At 38.5% G+C, this 21,617-nt stretch overlaps 1 protein-coding gene and 1 pseudogene across 5 annotated transcripts in view; one reads left to right on the top strand and one right to left on the bottom strand.

Moving 5' to 3' along the window:
- CHD2 (chromodomain helicase DNA binding protein 2) overlaps positions 1-21,617 on the bottom strand; it is a 118,459-nt gene that overhangs the window by 24,265 nt on the left and 72,577 nt on the right. For 4 of the 5 annotated variants that reach the window (XM_076004790.1, XM_076004794.1, XM_076004791.1 and 1 more), the window contains 10 exons: positions 21,212-21,304; positions 15,841-16,068; positions 14,530-14,705; positions 9,840-9,881; positions 8,076-8,215; positions 5,539-5,677; positions 5,243-5,393; positions 3,995-4,117; positions 2,433-2,561; positions 1,364-1,504 (listed from right to left, as the gene is read on the bottom strand). In XM_076004790.1, the coding sequence (XP_075860905.1) occupies positions 1,364-1,504; positions 2,433-2,561; positions 3,995-4,117; positions 5,243-5,393; positions 5,539-5,677; positions 8,076-8,215; positions 9,840-9,881; positions 14,530-14,705; positions 15,841-16,068; positions 21,212-21,304 (1,362 nt within the window). The remainder of the gene's footprint in view (positions 1-1,363; positions 1,505-2,432; positions 2,562-3,994; positions 4,118-5,242; positions 5,394-5,538; positions 5,678-8,075; positions 8,216-9,839; positions 9,882-14,529; positions 14,706-15,840; positions 16,069-21,211; positions 21,305-21,617) is intronic. The other variant, XM_076004792.1, reaches the window with a different exon arrangement.
- Positions 17,215-17,468, top strand: LOC105862339 (small ribosomal subunit protein eS27-like; annotated as a pseudogene).

Raw genomic sequence — 21,617 nt, 5'->3', positions numbered from 1 at the left:
TCATTGACTGAAATCTGTATGAATCAACATGGATAAATCTCAAAATCATATTGAATGAAAGGTTGCAGAAGGATATATAAGGATTTCATGTACAAACATTTTAAGCACATACTATGCTTTGTTTATGGTTATACAATATGTATATATACTGTAATATGTAGTACAGGTATAAAAACATGAATAGGAAATTTTCAAACCTACTTCAGAGCAGTGGTTATGAGGAGGAGAAAAGTGGGAAGAGTAATGACATGAGGGGGAAGTAATGGGAGGGAGCCCAATAGCAGCAGCAATATGTTCACAAAATACAACAGGCATCTGCACCCCCTCACCTGGAAAAGCCACTTGAAATAACCACGAAAAAATGTCAACAATTGTAATATCTGAGCTAAATAGATAAATAGATGTTTGCTAAATTGTTCTTTGTGCTTTTATTTTTGCAGTAGTTTACATTAACAAGAGAATGTCTTTCTGTGGGAGCACAAATGCACAGGTATGTGTCGCAGTATGGTTTATTAGCATTAAAAATTGGAAAGCATTTCAATATAGGCGATTTAAATTGCTTCCAATATGTTTACAGCCAAACAGAATCCTCCCCATCTATTAAAAACAATTTTAACATTTATTTATTCACTTGGAAAGTTGTGATACACTGTGAAGTGAGGAGAAAAGGCTAATCTAAACAGCCGAATCTGATTTTTCTTTTATATTTATATGTATACGCATAAGAAAAAAGTTTCAAAGGTACTAATCAAGAAATATACTAGAATTATTACTGGACATGGAATTACAGCAGTTGTTTGTTTCTATGTTTTGGCAATGATTAAAGGATTAACTGCAAAATATTTTGTTCAGAGGTCAGCGAGCATACATGCAACACTCTACCAATACCATGGTTTGGAACGAACTTCACAAAATCCACAACGTAAAGATTCTATAATAGCAGGGCTTTTCATCCATTTATATTCTAATAGCTCTTAATAATATTTGTTTTGACTTCTAAACCTTTCAAATATTCAGATTCATTTGTGGATTGTGCTCTTCTAATATGAATCTGGGAACATATTTCAAGCAGTTACCTGTACAAGCAGATTTTTCTCACCTATCTTATCTCATTCAAACAACTCCCCTGAAATATGCAGTAAAAGATCAAGTAAAGGCCTTCTATTTTAAAGAACACCCCAAACTTGCACATTCCTCTCTTTCTGCAAGGAGGGGTACAAGGCATCCCTCCAAAAGCCCCATCCTTCCTTCTTGGTTAGACCTATAAAAAGACAATTGGCCCTCAAACCCCATTCTATTTCTAACCCCAAGAGGGGAATTTCAAAGGCTGTGTCTATCTCTATAAATAAAACGGCACCAATACCTTCTCTTTCTTATCTTTTGACTTCTTCCTTTCCTTGTCCCCTTCTTTATCTTTCCTAGAACTCATTTGTTTCTCCTTGTTCTCCTTGTTCTCTTTCTTCTTTTGTTTTTTCTTCATTGGACTTTTTTCTAAACCATCATCCTAGGAAACAAATAGGGCCATGAACTTTTGCCACAAATTTTATACTTACTCAATCACTTTCTGGGGAAAGCAGCACTGCCCCCAGTGGTTCACCACTGTGTCCATACTTAGAAGCATATTTTCAAGTATACGGCCTTAAAGGACTCACTCACACAATGCTAGACTCTCTAGGAATAACCAGCTAAGACTGTAAAGGCAGGTGCTCTTTACCTATATCCTCTCATTTAATTCTCATGGCAACCCTCAACATAGGCATCACCATTCCCATTTCACAGATGGCAAAAGCTGTGTGTGTATACATACCTGCAACACGTGTAGCTGGTATGTGGAGAGGTTGCCAGCGTTTGAATTTATGTACGCACGACTCAAACCCAAGCTAGTTCCTGGGCCATTGCTGACTCTCTTAAGGCTAATTTCAAAGTGTTAATTACACTACATGAAATCTCATGAAGTTGTCACTCACTGAAACAGCACACTGAATGACACCAATTTACTTTTAGACCTGAGGTTACAAACTGGCAGGCTTGAGCCAAACTCAATGCACAGGAGTTTTGCTTGGCCCAATAATGAACTTAACTCCACAGCAGCTGTCCCCTGTTAGACATGAGGTTAACCACATGAGGTTAACATCTGGTTAACCACAGTCCTCACCACTCCCTATCATTCCCTACAATGAGGCTAAGTGTCAACTGCCATGTATTATTGAAGTTTTCACAGTTCCCTTCATCTACTTCCAGACGCATGAATTGGCAATTGCTGACTTAAATGAACAACATATTCCTCTCTGACAGATTAAGTAAAGATACAAGTATTCTATTTTCATCTACTCTACATGTAAACCAAACACATATCAAAATATTTTATTCCAGTTCATACAATAAATATAACTAAAATAAAAATAACCCTTGACTGAAATCTAGCCTTATACCTTTACTTCTCCCTCTTCTGATGGATTATCTGAATGCCTGGGAGATGAAAACTCAATTCCATGCTCATCTTTCATCCTGGGCGCTTTGTTTTCCTTCTTTACTCGAGGCTTCCGCTTCTTTAATTTCGCCTGGAAAGGGAAAGAAAATGATAAAACTGTAAATCTAGTCCCTGAGAAGCATGACCAAATATGACTCTTTGAACCAGGAGCAGCCATATAATTCAAACAAGAAAAATCAGAGGAAATAAAGAATGCAACCAAAATTTCACCTGAAAAAACCAAACCAAAACTGTAGGTATTATACATAGCCTACATTATAACGTCCATACTTCTTGTACCTACTGATTCCATTTTGGAGAATTCATCCTAAAGATGTAATTCAAAAAAAGGAAAACAGTCTGTGTACAAAGATACAAATAAATATATCAAAGATAGTAATAACATTAAAAATCTGAAAGCAACCTTTACCTAAAAATAAGGAAAAGGTTAAAATAGTGTTTACTTAACCAAATATGCTACTGTAATTTAAAGCATGTATAAACATGATCTAATCTGTCTCTCCAGAGCCTAAAGCATAATACATGACATCCTCAACCTCTTATCTGAAAAATGACACTACTTACATCACTATCACTTGAAAAGAAACAGTGCGTGGAATTATAATGATTTTTTTTCCTAAAGTCTGTTTTGTTTATGATAATATAGAGAAATTAATACAAATACAAATGAATTAACTACAAGACCAGGCATGGTGGCTCATGCTTGTAATCTCAGCACTTTAGGAGCCTAAGGTCAGACAATTACTTGAGGCCAGGAGTTCAAGTTTACAGTGAGCTATGATAGCATCACTGTACTCCAGCCTCGGCAACAGAGTGAAAGACACCATTTCTACAAAAAAATAAATAATTTTTTTTTAAAATAGGTATAAGAGCACTTAAGGAACATGTACACACAAAGGCTGCTAGTATAGGATGTAATGTGTATCCTAAATGTGATTCCCACTTTCTTGGCCTGAACTGAACTAAGTTGAGTAAATAAAAGGAGACAAAGCTCTGATAAGTTCATTTGGAACTCAGTTGGCATTTTTCACTGAGCAAGTGAGGTAATCATAAATGAAGTCCAGTTTCTGAATTAATTGTGGATTCCAATTGTCCATTTTATCCCTGGGAACCACTATTATGAGTAGTCCAGAGTTAAATGTAACAATAGGCAAACCCACTGGTATTCAATACAGTACCTAGAACTATATTCCAAAACCGAGGAAGCAGCATAAAGTGGCAATAACAGTACATCTGGACTAGTGGCACTTGAGAGAGATCAGGATTATACTGAGGCAACAATTGAGGAGAAAGGTTTATAAGAAAGTTGCCAAGCTGTTGAGGTCTTAGATGAACATTTCTATTATTGCCAATCAAACCATCATCACTGGAACCTCAAAAGCAACATCTGCACATGAGGTGACATTCTATGCAGTGCCCACCAAGGGTTTCTCTTTTGCTACCTAACACTGCATGGTTGTACACTCAGCCGCTTAAAGAACACTCAGCTGGCAGCATACTCACCTCCTCCCCACCTGTCACGGCCCCCTTCTTCTCCAGACCCTTCCTGAGCAGCTTCAGCAAGTAGTCCGCTCGGGTCTGCAGCTGTTTCCCCTGGGGCTTTTTATCTGTCTCCACGGGCAGAATCTTCAACAAGAAAGGAAGAGAACACCCACCACCATCCACATCCCGGTTAGTCGATCAAGATAAACAGAGACAACAAAGAACTGAATACAGTCCTTTCCCTCCCCAACCACCCAGAATATAGCCTCAGATCCTATCTCATGTCCATGGCTCCCAGTCACTGAGAATCCCTCACAAGCCGTTCTCATTTTACAAAATGGGGTGGAGAAATCCAGCTCTCCCAATGGCTCCTACCTGTGCTGTTAACAGGGTAGAACAACTCAGGTAGGAGGGGCTTGTGGCTTCATCTGCTAGAGCATCCCAGCCGTCGTGGATTTCCTCCTTCCAGGAGCAGGGAATCCCTGGAGCTAGGTTAAAGCTTCGTTTTAGATTGAAAATGCTTCTTAGAGCATTGCCGGAGAGCACTGAGCTATGCCAGGACATGATAATTCACGTCCTGCTACCACAGTTGGATCTCTCAGGCCGGGCTGGATTTGGTCTCAGTGCTTATGGCAGGGTGCTGTCACCCTCCTAAAACCCAGATGGGATGAGCATTGCAGGATGTGCCAGGAAAAGCCCTGCCAGGAGCACAACATGGAGCAAATCCTAAAAAAAATTTTAGCCAGTCAGCTTTCCTTGCTTATAGCTCTAACTATGGCCTTGCTATTTTCAACAGACAGGGTGGGAGGCTCAATTTTGTGGGAGAAGAACAGCCAATGTTTAATTCCATTACAAAAAATACCAAGGTGACATTCATTCTTTATGTATAACTGAAATATGGTTGCTTCAAATGTACTTTTAAACAAAGGGCCAGCAACTAAGGCCAAGGAATATTTTTATTATTCATAAATGTACCCTGGTATTTGTTGTAATGAGATTTCACCTATAATACATATTAGAATTTTAGGATTTCTCCTATAATTTCCCCAAAATTTCACATGGCTATTATCTTTGCCTTTATTTTCATCTATGAAAACAGTGCCACAGTCCACTGGAGATGGAAACATTTCCAAGGATAAAGAAATCCCAGGAACTTACTATTGTACTAATTTCCAAATTGATTCCCCCAAAAGAACAGTTAGAAATAAGTAATAGATATAAAAATAGTATATAACAAATCATCTAGAAATTTCTGGCAGAGTTACTTACTTTGTCAGTTAATTTAAGTTCTGGATCTGTTTTAATTAATTCCCAGTTTCCATAGCCATGTTCATAAATTCCCAGCAACAGGCGAGAATCATCCTCTACTCCCCACTCTACATCAAAATGTGCAGCTTTGACACGACAGGTTAAGCAATATCTAAAGGGATTTTTAAAACAAGACATTAGAAGAGGGTCCTTTCTGACACGAAGAATAGACAGTGTAAACACTACATGAATACACATAACTGTAATTTCAAATCTATTTTCTTATGGCACGACCACCCCATTGCATACACACTCACTTTTTTTTTTCTTCTGGGTCCACAGGGATAGATTTATGCAGCATCTCAAACTCTTCTTCATGTTGGATAATAGATTTCACATTAACTTGAACTCCAGATATCTTGATTGTTGGACCTCTCCTTTTCCCTGGTCCTTTCCCTAAAGAATACCAATTTCACATTAGAGAAATGAAAATTGCTGAAGTTCCAAAGAAAACATGTTATCACCAAACCCTGAACTCTTAGTGCTTCTCTGCATACATCTCCAGCTTTTATTGGTAGTTGAAAGACATAAGACAAATATTTTCCTCAGTTAATGTCTGTAAAATAACCTTCGAACAATTCAGTTGAGACTTAGAATTTTTTAATACATTGGTGTTACGATGTATTTTAATCTTCCTGTTTGTTTTATACTGCTTTGGTCTAAAAGTAATAAAGTTAATAAAAGAAGATTCTGAAGGTTTAATATTAATGGTCAAGTTTTTCCCTTTTGTTTTCCTACCTATCCTATTAGCAGAGTTCAAAACACTCAAGTGTTTTAAAGATGATTCATATTTGATCTTTGTAACATTGTGACTAGAAAAGTATGAGATCAAGTTAATGTCTAACATATTTGAAATGATGAACGGATGGCATAAGAAGGCTATACCCTAACCCAAATTTCAAATTAAAATAACCTTGAAGTAAAAATGAAGCCCTGTCACTCTAACAAGAGGCCAATCTGAAATCCATGAGATAATACCACTTGTTTGGAAGAAGAAAAATGCTTCTCAATAGAAAATGGACAGAGTATATGAAAAGTTTATAGAAAACAAAATGCAAATGGAACTTAAAAGAGATGTACAACCTTGTTCATTAAAAGAAAAAATGAGATACCATTTCTCACCTATCAGATTGGCAAAAATCCAAACATTTAACAATACATCTGTCTGTAAGACTTGTAAACAGGTACCAACAAACATTGCTGGTGGTTATGTAAATAGCAACCAGACTTATGCAGGAGAATTTGGCAATATCAAAGCAAAGTATATATGCATTTTCCCCAGGACCCAGCAGTCCCCCTTGTAGAAATATTCACTTCTGTAAATAAATATTCACTTCTGTACCTAACAATAGCTAACACTGCAAGCCAGATACCATACCAAGCACTTTGCAAGTATAGAATTATTCAATTAATCATCCAAACCCTTTGAGGTAGGTACTATTACTTACTCCATTTTGCAAATAAGGGGACTATAACTTGCCATAGGTCTGATAACTACGAAGTGGCAGAATGAAAATTCCTATATAACTGGCTGTCTCCAGAGCCTGAACACTTAACCATCACTCAACAAAACTTCTAAAAGGTAGCCACACCTAGCGAAGTGAAGCATGACAAAAGAAAGGGGGAAATGACACAGACAAACCACAGTCCGGGGAACTGGAATGGCAACACCCTCCGCGTTCCTTTGCGATTCACTATGAGGTGTCCTGTACCAATAACTACTTCAGAGCTCTCTCCTCACAAGGAGAGAGCCCACAAGTGTGGGGTCCCTGCCCACACTTCCTGCTTTTAGAGAGACCACACACGACAGGCAAAAACACTTTCTGGTGTCTAAGAGAAAACACACTGCACGTCCAATCTAATTACAACAAATTCTAGCGGCATGAAATCTCAATGCAACAAAAACGTTCACAATATTCATCCAATATTTTATTCATTCCAGTGAAGTCTCTAAATCCTTTACATTTGTCACAACACACAATATGTGTATGTATATCCAACATGACTAATGATGCTTGTGGTCTATAACGCCCCTTGTTTGCAGCCAAAATACAGAGGTATCATCATTCAAACCAATTTAAACTTTCTGTAACAACGAAAAAGGAAACCATTTCATCTTGCACATCATCATACACCTTCTGCACATTAACTCTGTGAGTAGATCTGCTAGAGCTTGGAATGTTGAGCTCACATAAAGGCAGCTCAGAATACACACCTCAAAGCATTAGGCAAGCATAGCAGCGGTCCCCAACCTTTTTGGGACCAGGGACCAATGTTATGAAAGACAATTCTTCAAAAGAACAGGAAGGGCAGGGAACAGTTTGGGGATGATCCAAGCACATTACATTTATTGTGCAGTCGAAACCTCTCTGCTAATGATAATCCTATTTGCAGCTGCTCCCCAGCTCCGCCTCAGATCACGAGGCATTAGATTCTCACATAAGGAGAGCACAGCCTAGATCCCTCGCTTGTGCAGTTTACAGTAGGGTTCGTGCTCCTATGGGAATCTAATGCTGCTGCTGATCTGACAATAGGCCGAGTTCATGTGGTGATGCCAGCGATGGGGAGCAGCAGTAAATACAGATGAAGCTTCACTCACTTGCCCGCCACTCACCTCCTGGTATATGGCCCAGTTCCCAACGGGCCACAGACTGGTACTGGTCAGCAGCCCAGGGGTTGGGGACTGCGGATGTATAGGATGTTAAGTCCATCCTGAAAAATCCCTTTGGCAGCAGAAATCCCAGCCCACAAGTGCCAGGTTTTGGAGGCTCACTGAATAGACGTGTTGACTTACCCTCGCTCGCATTTTCTTTCAGCTGTTCTTCATACTCCTGCATTGCTGACACACAGCTGTTGTGAATCAGTTCACCCAGGCGTTTCAGATCTGCAACAGACTTGTCTACCAGCTCGGCATCACGCGCTATGCACTCCAGCCTGAGGAAAGACAAATACGGAGACACTTCAGGGCTCTGTGCCCACTTTCTAAATGTCATGAAATACCACTAGGTCCAATATAAGTTTTTCCTGCAAAGATACTTTTTTCTGCCTTCTTTCATTTTTCATTCCAAGGCTGCAACAAGAACTCTTGGGACAGTGACTGAGGGCTAACACACTCATTTTCTATCATAAAGAATTGTGACTGTGCATTGAAATATTCCACAGAAAAAAATAACTCCAAAAAACAGAGGAAAGAAATAAGGAAAATAAACTTTGTTCATTAAATGGGCTGTCTGCTAATGATTGCATGTCAAGTGCCTGAAGACCGTTTGCACTAGAGTTTGCATCTTTTTGTTCACCTTCCTTTCTCTAGCCTACTTTCATTCATTGCAATGTTCCTAGAAGCAGAGAACAGTTACACCTACTATATATTAGTTGATCTCCAAGTCATATGAATATATTAATGGTTAAAAATCAGGCTGTCAAAAGGGTGCCGAACCCACTTTTCCACACCCTATTTGTTTTTACAGTAATTGGCTTAAATGACAGTTTATCCCTGGGTGGTCCAGTAACAGTCCTTGAAAGATATACCTGACTTTCTCAGTTTTGCTGCAGCCTACTGTTACACTTCACCATTCCTTCTCCAAATGGAGAGAACAAAGGAAAAAACACAGGCTTATCATTTTCGTCCACTCTAGAAGTTTATCAGGATTAAGAGCAAGGAACCTGGTATTTTCTTTAAATCAGTGCTATTTAGATTTTTGTACAAAGCAAAATATGCAACTACTTGAAATAGAGTCTTCTGTTAAAATCCAACTTCTGAATTTATTTTCTGAATGTTTGTAGAACGGTAACAACAGTTAACCCTTTTGGAAGTTAACATTAGTGAGGGGATATAAGTGCTCTGTATTTAATCCTGACACCCTGTTAAATAGAAGATTATAAAATCACACAGAGCCTTTTACCTTTGATATTATTAAATCTAAGAAATAGAATGGAAATAACTACACATATTCTTTTTAACTGGAGTTATCTGAACATCTCTTCTGGAAATTATTTCTTTTTACTATAGCTTTAAATATACTTGCTACATCTCCTTGACTAAGGTAAAATCTTCATATGGCTGGGTCTGGTAGTTCACACCTGTAATCCTAGCACTTTGGGAGGCTGAGGGGGAGGGCTGCATGAGTCTAGGAGTTTGGGACAAGCCTGAGCAACAAAGTAAGACCCCATCTCTACAAAAAATACAAAAATTAGCTGGGCATGGTGCTGTACACACCTGTAGTCCTAGCTACATGGGAGGCTGAAGTAGGAGGATCACTGAAGCTTAGAAGTTGCACTGAGCTACAATCATGCCACAGAACACTAGCCAGAGCACCAGAGTGATACCCTGCCTCAAAAAAAAAGAAAAAAATTTCTGTATGGATGGTCTGTCTTTATCATCTTTGACACCTCTCTGTGGAGGAACATGGAACATGCATCAACAGATGCCCATTATATAAATGTTAAAAAAAAAATGTTCCCAGCATTAGTACTAAATGGAAAATGTTACCAAAAAAGGAATCTGCTACATAATGCAAGTGAAAAAGAAGAAAAAGATAAACTATTACATTGAGCTTACCGTTCAAGAGGGAGACCAAACTTCTTATAAGCCTTGATGAACCTGAGAATATGATCAATAAAACACATTAAAAAACAGAGATTTTAGTTATGTTAATGTCAATATATCCTCTGATGTTGGCACATTATATTACTTAAAATGTCCAGTTTTTAACAAAAAAAACATGGGACACATACACACTAAAGTATGATGCATACATGGGTTGGAGAGAGGGAAGCAGTTAATTGTCACAAATAGATTGGGTTCAAATCTTGCAACTACCACTAAATAAGTGTTGAATGTCTTTGAAACTAGTCAATTTAAAACAATATTCAAATTAAAGATCAACTTTATTCACAGTGACTGATCATAAAACTGTTTAGATATAATAGAGAAATGCAACTTAGCTCTAATATCCTTTTTAGAAGTACAAGTTTATGGAGTTCAATATGTAATGAATGATTCAATAACAACTCTACTATGATAAAGCTCCAATATAGTTCATTAGCCTATTCAGTCTACTACTGCTGCTTTCAATTCCATACTTCAAAATAGTTTTCATTACTTTCTGGGTCAATGGTACAGCTGTAAGATTTTTAAGACTGTCTCACATATTTTTTGGAATGAGGCAAAGTAAAATAAATAAATTCAATCTAGCCTTCCACAGTCTCTACCCTAAACCATGGTATACTACTAACCAACCTTGTGTCATCATCCTCTCCCCAATCCTACAGGCTAACCACTAGCACTTTCACTAAAACCCAAGACTTCACAACACACGAAAGGCATCGCTGTAATATGCCAAATTACTATGATAATCTGATTATATAAGAGTGTAAGGAAACATCCTAAGAAAAGAAATGGAAATGAGAAAATGTGGTGACAGAAGAAAACAGGGCTGAATATGACATTAGCCAGAATATTAAAGGAATAGCATGGATACAAGGACTAGGAAAGAAAGTGTTATATCTGAAAGTAAACCTGAAAATTATTCTTAACTCCACAGTTCTACTTCTTGGTAAACCCTGAGATATTTTATGTCTAAACTGTATGATGTTTGGGATTTATTTAAAAAGAATACTGAGGGGGAGAAACACTTCCAGAATGAAGGATTAAGATGTTATGAAAATCTGTTCCTCCATAAAAGTAACAAGAACATTGGCAAAAACTATCAAAATCAACTTTGGTGGAACTCTGGAAATTAACGAGAGGCTTGCACCATCTAAGAGGTATTTATTCAAGAAAATGGCTCAGTAAAAACAGCAAGCTTTCTGGAATTTTCAACTTGCTCTATCCCATCCTCTTCTCCACAGCCCCCAATGACAGCCTCAAAACCAACACCTTCACTGTGCCAACCAGCAGCCGAGCATCTGCTGGAGGGGAAAGAACAGGTGTGGAGCTCCTCAAAAGCTCTATCCCCAATGAATGATTTGGCCTGGCTGACAGTACTCTGAGAGGTCCATTCTCAGGCTTGCCTTTATTTGACCCAACTCAGAACTCACTCTGTGTGAACAGCCTTGTCCACAATTCATTGGTGAAAAACTACCAGATGCAAAGGTGGTTTAACATAACAGCAGCCTGAGGCAGCGTTACCAACTAAAGATAACAAAAGGCTGACCAAAACTTAAAAGGAAAAACTGGGGGAAAAGATGTCCATATAGTACACTCTGACACATGTGCGTCTGTGTACATGCACAGGGAAGATCTGAGAAGGTCCTAACCTCTCAATTCTGTTGAGGATCTGTGCAAGAAGGTTAAGGTAGAGTAGTATGCCTGCCAGGGCACTGAAACATGCCCCAACACACACAGCAAGCTCTGTAACAAAGGCTGGCAGAATTATAGGCTCTAAGCACTTAAGAAAATTAAGGAAATCTCTATCCAGTCATTAGCTGGTCATTAAGCTAAAGGAATACAGACTGAAAATGACATGACAAAGAATACAGACTTCAAAGAACTAGTCCAGGAACGTCACTATACAAGCAAATAGCAACAACAGCAGCAAACATAACTAACTCCAGCTGGCAGGGGAAACCCAATTTCCAGAGTTGGCTCAAATGTCCAGTTTTCAACAAAAAATGTCCTGTTTTCAACAAAAAATTATGGGATACATAACACAAAAAAGTAAGATGCATACACGTGGAAAAAAGGTAGTTCATAGAAACTGTCCCTGAGCAAGTCCAGAACCTAGACTTATTAAGATATCTTAAAACTTTAATCAGCTATTATAAGTATGTACAAGAACTACAGGAATCCATGCCTAAAGAATTAGAAAGAAAGTATGACAATGATACATTACCAACTAGAAAATATCAAGAGAAACAGAAATTTTTAAAAAAGAAGCCAGGTGCAGTGGCTCACACTTGTAATCGCAGCACTTTGGGAGGCTGAGGTGGGAGGATCGCTTGAGTCCAGGAATTCAAGATCAGCCTCTGCCACAGAGTGAGACTCTATCTCTTGAAAAGAAAAAGCCAAACAGAAATTCTGGAGTTGAAAAGTACAATAACTGAAATGAAAAGAATTGCCAGAACAGCTCAACAGCAGATGTGAGCCAGCAGAAGAGAGACTTAGCAAACTTAAAGATAGGCCAATTGACATTATCCAGTGTGACAAACAAAAAAAAAAGAAGAAAGATTTTCCTTTAAAAATGAAGATGAAATTAAGACACTGATGGATAAAGAAAAACAGAAAATTCATTGCCAGCAGACCTGCCCTAAAATAAAGTCCATTGGGCAGATATGAATTGACATTAAACAGTAACTGAAATCCACACAAAGAAATAAAAGCACCTGTAGGGTATTATGTAAATATAAAGATAGCATACATGCATTTTTATTTGTAATTCTTTTTTCTTCTCCTATCAATTTTAAAAGACAACTACATAAAGCATTAATTATAAAACTGTACTGATAGATTTAATGTATAAAGACGTAATTTGTGTGATGACAACATAAGCTGGGGAATGAGCTATAATTGGAGCAAAGTGTTTATATACCATCAAAATTAAATTGGTATAAATACAAACTAAACTATTCTAAGTTAAGACATTACTTATAATGTGTCCAAGGCAACCACTAAGAAAATAACTTAAAAAAAAATAGTAAAAGAAACAATAAGGTAATTAAAATGGCATACTAACATATTTATTTAACACAAAAGAAAGCAGGGGAAATAAAGGAATAAAAGATATATGATATATAGAAAAAATAGCAAAATGCAGATATAAATCCTACTTTATTAGTAAGTGCATTAAATGTAAATGATTAAAGACTCCAACCAAGAGGAAGAGATTGGCAGAAAAACATTTTTAAAAAGATCCCACACACAAGTTAGATTCAAAGACACAAATAAGTTGAAATAAAAAGATGAAGAGATAACATCTTTATTTCAAACACCCCAAAAGAGAGTTGGAGTGGCTATACTGAATAACAGACTAAAAAATAAACTTTAAGGCAAAAATTATTACTAGAGACAAAGACATTTCATAATGATAAAAAAGACAATCCATCTAAAAGACCCATCAATTATAAAAATATATACACCCAACGAAGTCCGAAAACACATGAAGCAAAAACTGACAGAATTGAAGGAACAAATAGACAATAATAACAGAGAATTAAATACCCCATTTTCAATAATGGATAGAACTAGACAGAAAATCAAGAAATGAAAGGTATCAACAACATGAAACCAAATATACCTAACAAATATCGATATAGAAGATTCTACCTGACAGCAGAAAACATATTCTTCTCAAAGTAATATTCGGGGTAGGGAGCAAGAGGAGGTAGGATATACATACAAGATTGACTACAAATGCAGAATTGTTGAGATAAGTACAAGGGTGGGGTGGTATAGTCTGTTCTGTCGGTATTTGGATATGTTTACATTTTTCCATAACAAATAAAATGAGGAAAGAAGAAAACAGATGTAACATTTAGTTGGAAACAAAGACCTCACAGTTTCAAATATATTGACCCTAAAGGACTATTTAATATAATATGCACTGGGCCTTAAAGCTAATTCTCTTCATACTTTGTATTTTCTTTAGCCTTAAAAAGAAATGACATGGAAACTGGAAAAAAAATAATTTGGACACAGCAATTTTAGATCCTTTTTCTTGGAGGACAGAGGGGTGTGAACAAGATATCAACAACTGAGTAAGAAGTACTCACATAAGAGATGTCTGAAATGGATTTTAAGTGGGGGAAAGAAGCTGTTGAACAACATGCTGTGCATACTTCTAATAAACCAAATGAAACCATCATCAAACTGCTATCAGCACTAACACTGATGGGACTGGGATTTGGAGTGGGGGTGACAGGGAGGGGAGAGGTAGTGAGGGCAGCCTGATTTGTACCATTTTTAATTTTGATATTTATATCATTTCTTTTATATACAGATACATAGGTCTGTACATATGTATGGCAACTGTCTCCCCATGCCTAAACTTTCTTTGTGAAAATGTTCAGAATAACCAGAGAACAGGAGAAAAACAAAAATAGATGAGCAACAAGCAAAAAAGGTCTTAACTGAGGAAAACCTGGGGGAGAGAAGTATCATCCTGAAGATTTGGGGCAGGACTCGGCTTCTCTTGCTTTTTTTGCAGGTATGAGCCTCTGCCTACCCTGTCATAAACGTCAGGGATCCAATCACCCAAGACTTGCAGCATGCCCTTCCACACAAGCTCCAGCCACAGCAGAACCTCACCGACCTTCGGATCTCCGCGTCGGTAAATCCCTCCACAAGGTCTTTCCGCACGCTTCTGGGGCGCCCTCTGCGCTTTGGCTTCTTGTCATCATCAGAGTCATCCGTCTCACTCTCGGAGGCAGAGGATCTCTGGGCCTGTCTCTTAGACTCAGTATCAGAGTCACTGTCATTTGTCTGAGCCTGAAAAAAGATTGAGGCAAAGTCACACTGTGGCAAGTGCTAGGTTCAAGTGGTAAAAGGACTAAGACCACACCGTCTTAATTCTTTAGTAATCAGAACTTCCCATTGCATCAGACACATCAATTTTCCTTTAACAAATAAGGAGAAAGAGGGTATGGAATGAAGAACCTGGTTAGGTTGGTCAACTTTCAGAGACACTGTAATGTAATGATTGAGTGAACTGGATTAAAAATATTTGGGTATTTCTATAATATTCAATATGATACTCAATACCAAAGCAGGTTCAAATTTACTTCCTTGAGCAAATAACTTTACCTCTTTGTGCCTCTGTTTTCTCATTTGTAAAATGGAGACTATAGTACCACAGGGTTTTCACGAGGATTAAATGAATCAGTAAGTGTAAAAGCATTTAGAATTTAGAACTAAGCCTGGCACATTGTAAGTGCTCGATAAATGGTAGCTACTATTTCCTAATATTGATGGACTATGATCTTGGACAAATCCATTTCATTTCGAACAAAATGCAAATAAAACTTGTTCTACCAACTTCACTATTGTTCCAAAAATCAAATTAAACAGTGCCTGTGATGGTGCTTTGTAAGCTATGAAGCTGGTATATGTTCCTTGCTTATCGTTATAAAATCCTTAGTAAGTATTTATACCACGTGCTGTGAACATTTAAGGACAAAAAAGGAGCTAGTGGTGACACATGCCTGTAATTCTAGCTACTCAGGGGGCTGAGGCCAAAGGATTGCTTGGGCCCAAGAGTTTGAGGCCAGTTTGGGGAACATAGTGAGATCCCCATCAATTAAAAAAATATTAGAAAGACAAATAGAGGTTAGACTCTCTGACAGCTGAAGGCAGTGGAAATTAGAACCAAAGCAAATTGTTAGGATTACCGTTTCTAATCTCAAAGGGAAAATGCAAACTTCTTTCAAACTCAGATCCTATTCAGCTATTTCACAAAGAACCTGTTTACAAAGACCAAATCAAATGTCTCTGCTAGGTGTCCTACAATTTAACAATCTTGAGGCCTGTGTCACCACAACAATGCAAGGACTTTTTCTTGAATAATGAGCACTTCTGTAGCCTTTACGGCATAAGTACTTCTATGTCTTTTATCCCACTTAATCACCTTTTTAGTGGAACTCCGAATTCGAGGCAGCATATAAATTTCTTCTAGCTCCTTCTGCCGCTCTTCCTCCTCTACCTTTTTCCTTTGCTCCTCTGGAATGATCTCATCCCAGTCCTTGTGAGGACGCTCTTCTAGCTCTTCTTCATCTTCCATTGTTGCAAAGTTGGCAACCTTAAAACAAATGGACAACCACTGTCTGATGGACAGCTCCCCACTTCCAAACACCATCTGCTAAAATAGCAATTTAACCAACGTTTTTAATCTAAGTAAGACACTGTCAATGGGATTCCTGTGATATTACCTAATTAATTAATCAATTGTCTACTAATTTCTCCTATACTCCCACACACCCCAAGCAACCTGCCAAACCCTCAAGTCCATCAGAAATTTTATTGAAAAGTAGGGAAACAGACATAAAGATATAAACTTTTATATATTTTATCAAAAAAGTTGTGGGCCAGACATAGTAGCTCACGCCTATAATCCTAGCACTCTGGGAGGCCAAGGCAGGAGGATCTCTAAAGGTCAGGAGTTCAAGAGATCAGCCTGAGCAAGAGTGAGAACCCGTCTCTACTAAAAATAGAAACTATCTGGACAACTAAAAAAATATATATATATAAAATTAGCTGGGCATGGTGGCGCATGCCTGTAGTCCCAGCTACGCAGGAGGCTGAGGCAGAAGGATCGCTTGAGCCCAGGAGTTGCTGTATGATAGGCTGATGCCATGGCACTCTAGCCCAGGCAACAGAGCCAGACTCTGCCTCAAAAAATAAAATATAAAGTTGATGTTAAATCATAAACATTATCTAATATAATACTAATTGGAAATTTTAGATTTATTTAGATTATAAAATGCTGAAAACCTACTAATAATCCATGATGAACTTACAGTACAACACAGTTCATTTGAAACCATGTATAACTCAAAGCAGTCATCATCATCTAAACTAATTGCCTTAATCATTTTTGCCAAAAAGTATAAATGTTAAAAACACATAAATATTTCAAATGCTCAAACATGCACTTTAGCCTTAGGAATGAAAATGAAGGCCTGGTGCTGTGGCTGACGCCTGTAATCCTAGCACTCTGGGAAGCCAAGGCAGGAGCGCTGCTTGAGCTCAGGAGTTCAAGAACAGCCTGAGCAAGAGTCAGACCCCATCTCTACTAAAAATAGAAAAATTAGCTGGGTGTTATGATGTGTGCTGGTAGTCCCAGCTACTCGGGAGGTTGAGGAAGGAGGATTGCTTGAGCCCAGGAGTTTGAGGATGCTGTGAGCTAGGCTAACGCCATGGCACACTACTCAGGGAAACACAGTGAGACTGTCTCAAAAAAAAAAAAAAAACCTTCCAGCAGCGACAGCCTTCCCATAAGAACATGCCTCTCACAAAGGATCTCCTTCATCCCTCTCCAGAAGAGGAAAAGAGGAAATACAAGAAGTGGTGCCTGGTGCACAGCCCTAATTCCTACTTCACAGCTGTGAAATGCCCAAGATGCTATAAAACCACCATAGTATTTAGCCAGGCACAAACCGTAGCTCTGTGTATTGGCTGCTCTGCTGTCCTCTGCCAGCCTACAGGAGGAAGAAAAGGCTTACAGAAGGATGTTCCTTCAGAAGGAAGCAGCACTAAAAGTACCCTGCTTGAACAAATGGGAAACCATCCCAATAAACACATCTTGGATTAAAAAAAAAAGAAAATGAAAACATAAAATGGAAAAAATTTAAACAAACTTGGAAGAATATTTACTTCATATCAAATATTATTTCATATCTGATATATATTTGTACTAGAACTGTATTTATCCCAGAAAGAAAACCCTCTAAGTGTATGCATTTCAAGGAGCCAAGCTATAGCTAAACAGAAATATCTACCAGCTCAGGACAGACAGCCTCTGGCAGAGGCAGGCAGGCTCCAGCCTGGGCTCCACATTCTCATTATTCTTTCCCTCCCAGCTGTTGAGACTATAATAAAGTACAAAAGTCAAAGTCATTTGGAGATAGCTGATAGTGAAGTCAAGTCAGGATCTTATAATTGTTGGCCAAAATTAACTCTTTAACTTCCAAAAAGGATATTAAGATCTTTTAAATAAGATTTTTTAAAATTACAAGACAAAACAAGAGGAATAATTTTTGAAATTGTTCAAAAGTGAATCATCTGACCAATCTCTCAAATTAAGGTCTGTGGGTAATTACTTTAGATCTGACTTTTAAAACAGCTAGATGAAAATGATAAAAATTGATATAAATATGCATATATGTTGATGGTTCATGCATCTGGGAATTTTAACTTTTCCAAAGATGGCTTAGAGTGATTAGGGCTAAAGGCCAGAACACCTGCCCAGGATGTAATCACAGCTCCAATTATGTGTGATTTTAACAAATTTACTTAACCTCTCTGAGCCTGTCTCCTCATCTGTAAATGAAGATAATACTTCATCACAGGCTTGCTATAAGTATTTTAAGAGTCAATCTATGTAAAGCACTTAAAACAGTGCTTGAAACACCATAAGATTTATACAAGTGTTGGTTATTATTTCTGAAGAAAACGGTAATCTTGTATCTCAGAAAGTGTTTGCTGTGTTTCCAACATGTTAAATGAGGGTCAAAAAGAAAAAAAGGATTATCAGGGGAAAAATAATGTTGAAGAGTTGAAGCACTCCACAAATAGTGAGCCCCTAAATAAGCAAACTCCTACTGTTATATCATATCATTTGACCAAGTACTGAAACATAAGGCCAAAAAGGCTTTAGGAAGGTAAAAGCAACCAGTAATGTGATGACCACTTTTGAATAATCTGTAATATCGTGTTTCCCCAAAAATAAGACAGGGTCTTATATTTATTTTTCCTCGAGAAGACACCCTAGGGCTTATTTTCAGGGCATGTGTTATTTTCCCCTCAAAGCCTCAGCCTGCAGCATGCACAGGGTGGCCGGGACCTGACAGGCGGAGCTGACCTTGTTGGTGGGGCTGCCCACACCTTTCCAGTCACCTCTGGGATAGTAGCTATCATGATGGGGCAGATGAGAAGGGCTGCTCGTCTTCTTTACTGCTCCATGATGAAATGCATGGGTTGTGCAGATACACTGCACAGCCAAGCCCACCACTACGTCTTATTTTCGGGATAGGGCTTATACTGCGCAAATGCTTAGAAATCCTGCTAGGGCTTATTTTATGGGTAGGTCTTATTTTTAGGGAAACAAGGTATGTAGAAACTTCTAGAATTAAATAATCATATAATATTCTGACCAAGACACCATAATGAAGATTATTGTATGTTTAAAGAAGGATAGTAGTCACAGAGGTGAAATCCATTTGAAACAGCTCAATGAACTGACTGTGTTCCCTCAAAATTCATGTGATGAAATCCTAACTCCCAATGTAACGTATTAGGAGGTGGTGATGACTCTGAGAGGTAATTAGGTCAAGAGGGTAGAGCCCTCATGATGGGATTAGTGCCCTTACAAAAGGGACCCCAGAGAGCTCTCTAGTTTCACTCTCTACCATGTGTGGATACAAGAAGTCAGCAGTTTGCAACCCAAAAACAAGTCCTCACCAGAACTCAACCATATGGGCACCCTGATCTTGGAAATCAATGTTCCAGAACTGTGAGAAATAAATTTTTGTTGTTTATAAACCACCAATTCTATGGTACTTTATAGCAGCACCCCAAACTGACTACAAGAAACGCTAATAATTGACGTTCATCCTTTTCCATCCTATCCTTTGTATCCTGAGACACATTAACTCTGATCCTAAGAACTCTTTGACCCACTCAAAATTTTTCCTTGTTCTTTCACTGAAACAACTTCTACCTATGGCCAGCTTTCCAGCTCATCATACAATACTGCTTCCTTCTAAGCAATTCACTCAATTTCCCCTCAATCCCAACCATCATTCTAATTACCAGATCTCTCTTGCTTCTCATAACTGCATGGAATCAACCCACAGCCGATCATTTCACTCATGTTCTCACATCAATCTTGGAAACCTTTGCCAGTATGACTTTCCTGTGCCTCCCAAGCCAATCCCCCACCTTGGGATTGCCAATGGATCCAATTTCTCTGACCTCAAGTATTGCTGGAAAAAGTCATATGACCCTGCTGACTGCTCCACAGCAAAGCCATATCATCTAAATTCAGGTGACTCCCTATCAAGTTCCTCCACACAACTTCCTGCTGCTCCATCTTTTCCACTTCTCAGCAAACACCTCACTTACTTTACTGCAAAGTAAGGTCATAAATTAAACTCTCACATCTTCTCTCTCCTCCTCTTCCCTAACGTGTACTTGTTCTTTTTCTTTCCAAGCCCAAATCCTCCACCTGTGCTTTTGACTGTATCTCTTCCAGTCTCCTCTGGTGCAATGTGCCATCAACTCGTCTTCTTTCCTTAGAACATTCACTAGCTCCCTGTTCTCAAATGCTCTCCTCAATCTAGAAATATCGCAACACCATTCAAAAACCTTGCCTTGCTTGACCCTTCTAATCATGTAACTTCCCTTCCCTGAACTTTCACTAAGCTTTTTAATAACATCTATACTCAGTGCTGCCACCTCCTATCCATCTGGTGTCCAGCTTCTGCATTTAGTCCTCACCTCAACTATGTCATCTCATCAATCTCCTGTTCTATCAGACACCAGTGACCATCCCTTTCTCTCCCTTTTACCAAAAAAAAAATCTCATCAAGTCATCAAGAACCTTTTGTCACCAATAGTTTTCATACGTTTGACCACTCTTGGGCATCTGACTCTGTTAATGTCTCCCGCAGCCCTCCACAGTCCTGGTTCCCACCTAGCCCGCACATTCTCAGTCCTCTGCATAAGAGAGCCCACTTCGGCCGGGCACGGTGGCTCACGCCTGTAATCCTAGCACTCTGGGAGGCCGAGGCGGGTGGATTGCTCAAGGTCAGGAGTTCAAAACCAGCCTGAGCGAGACCTCGTCTCTACCATAAAAACAGAAAGAAATTAACTGGCCAACTAATATATATAATATAAAAATCAGCTGGGCATGGTGGCTCGTGCCTGTAGTCCCAGCTACTCGGGAGGCTGAGGCAGGAGGATCGCTTGAGCCCAGGAGTTTGAGGTTGCTGTGAGCTAGGCTGATGCCACGGCACTCACTCTAGCCTGGGCAAGAAAGCGAGACTCTGTCTCAAAATAAAAAAAAAGAGAGCCCACTTCAGGGGTCACCTTCATGGTGAGCACTGGAGAATCTACTTTCACAATATACTGATAACTAAAAGAATGATATTGAGGAGATGAGCCAATTCAGGTAAAGGGGAAAGCACAGTGCCTAAACACAAAGAAAGTGCTTGTAGACACTAGTAAGCATTAGTTAATGCATCAATGCCGAGAGCTCTCTGCCGCAAAGATATGCACACCTTAAATTGTGACAGAAGCTCATCTGTTGCACTTGTTGACACTTCATTCTCTCTGGTTTCAGCCAAGCGCAAAATTTCATCTATATCCATTTCCTGAAAGAACAAAAGCAATACAAATATAGTAAAAAGGCAATAGTGATCCGCATTTACTCAAAATGTTTTGTGCAAACAAACCAACTCTCCTTTCCAATATTCCATTTGCTTTTATAGTCTAATGTTCCAAATTATTGTTAATACAAATAACAAAATGAAACTTCAGAAATTTAAAGAAATAAAAAATAAGTGTGTGTGGGGGGGGGGCAGGTACCCAAAGGCAGATTCTTCAAATTATTTATTCATTCTTTCCTATTCAATTTACTAAGAGCTTTGAGCTTCATAGGAAAAAAAAGAATCTATGTCCTTCAAG

This window comes from Microcebus murinus, chromosome 7 (assembly GCF_040939455.1).
Source record: "Microcebus murinus isolate Inina chromosome 7, M.murinus_Inina_mat1.0, whole genome shotgun sequence".
NCBI classification, from domain to species: Eukaryota; Metazoa; Chordata; class Mammalia; order Primates; family Cheirogaleidae; genus Microcebus; species Microcebus murinus.
The sequence above is the reverse complement of the archived record's forward strand: the minus strand, read 5'-3'. Positions and strand labels throughout refer to the sequence as shown.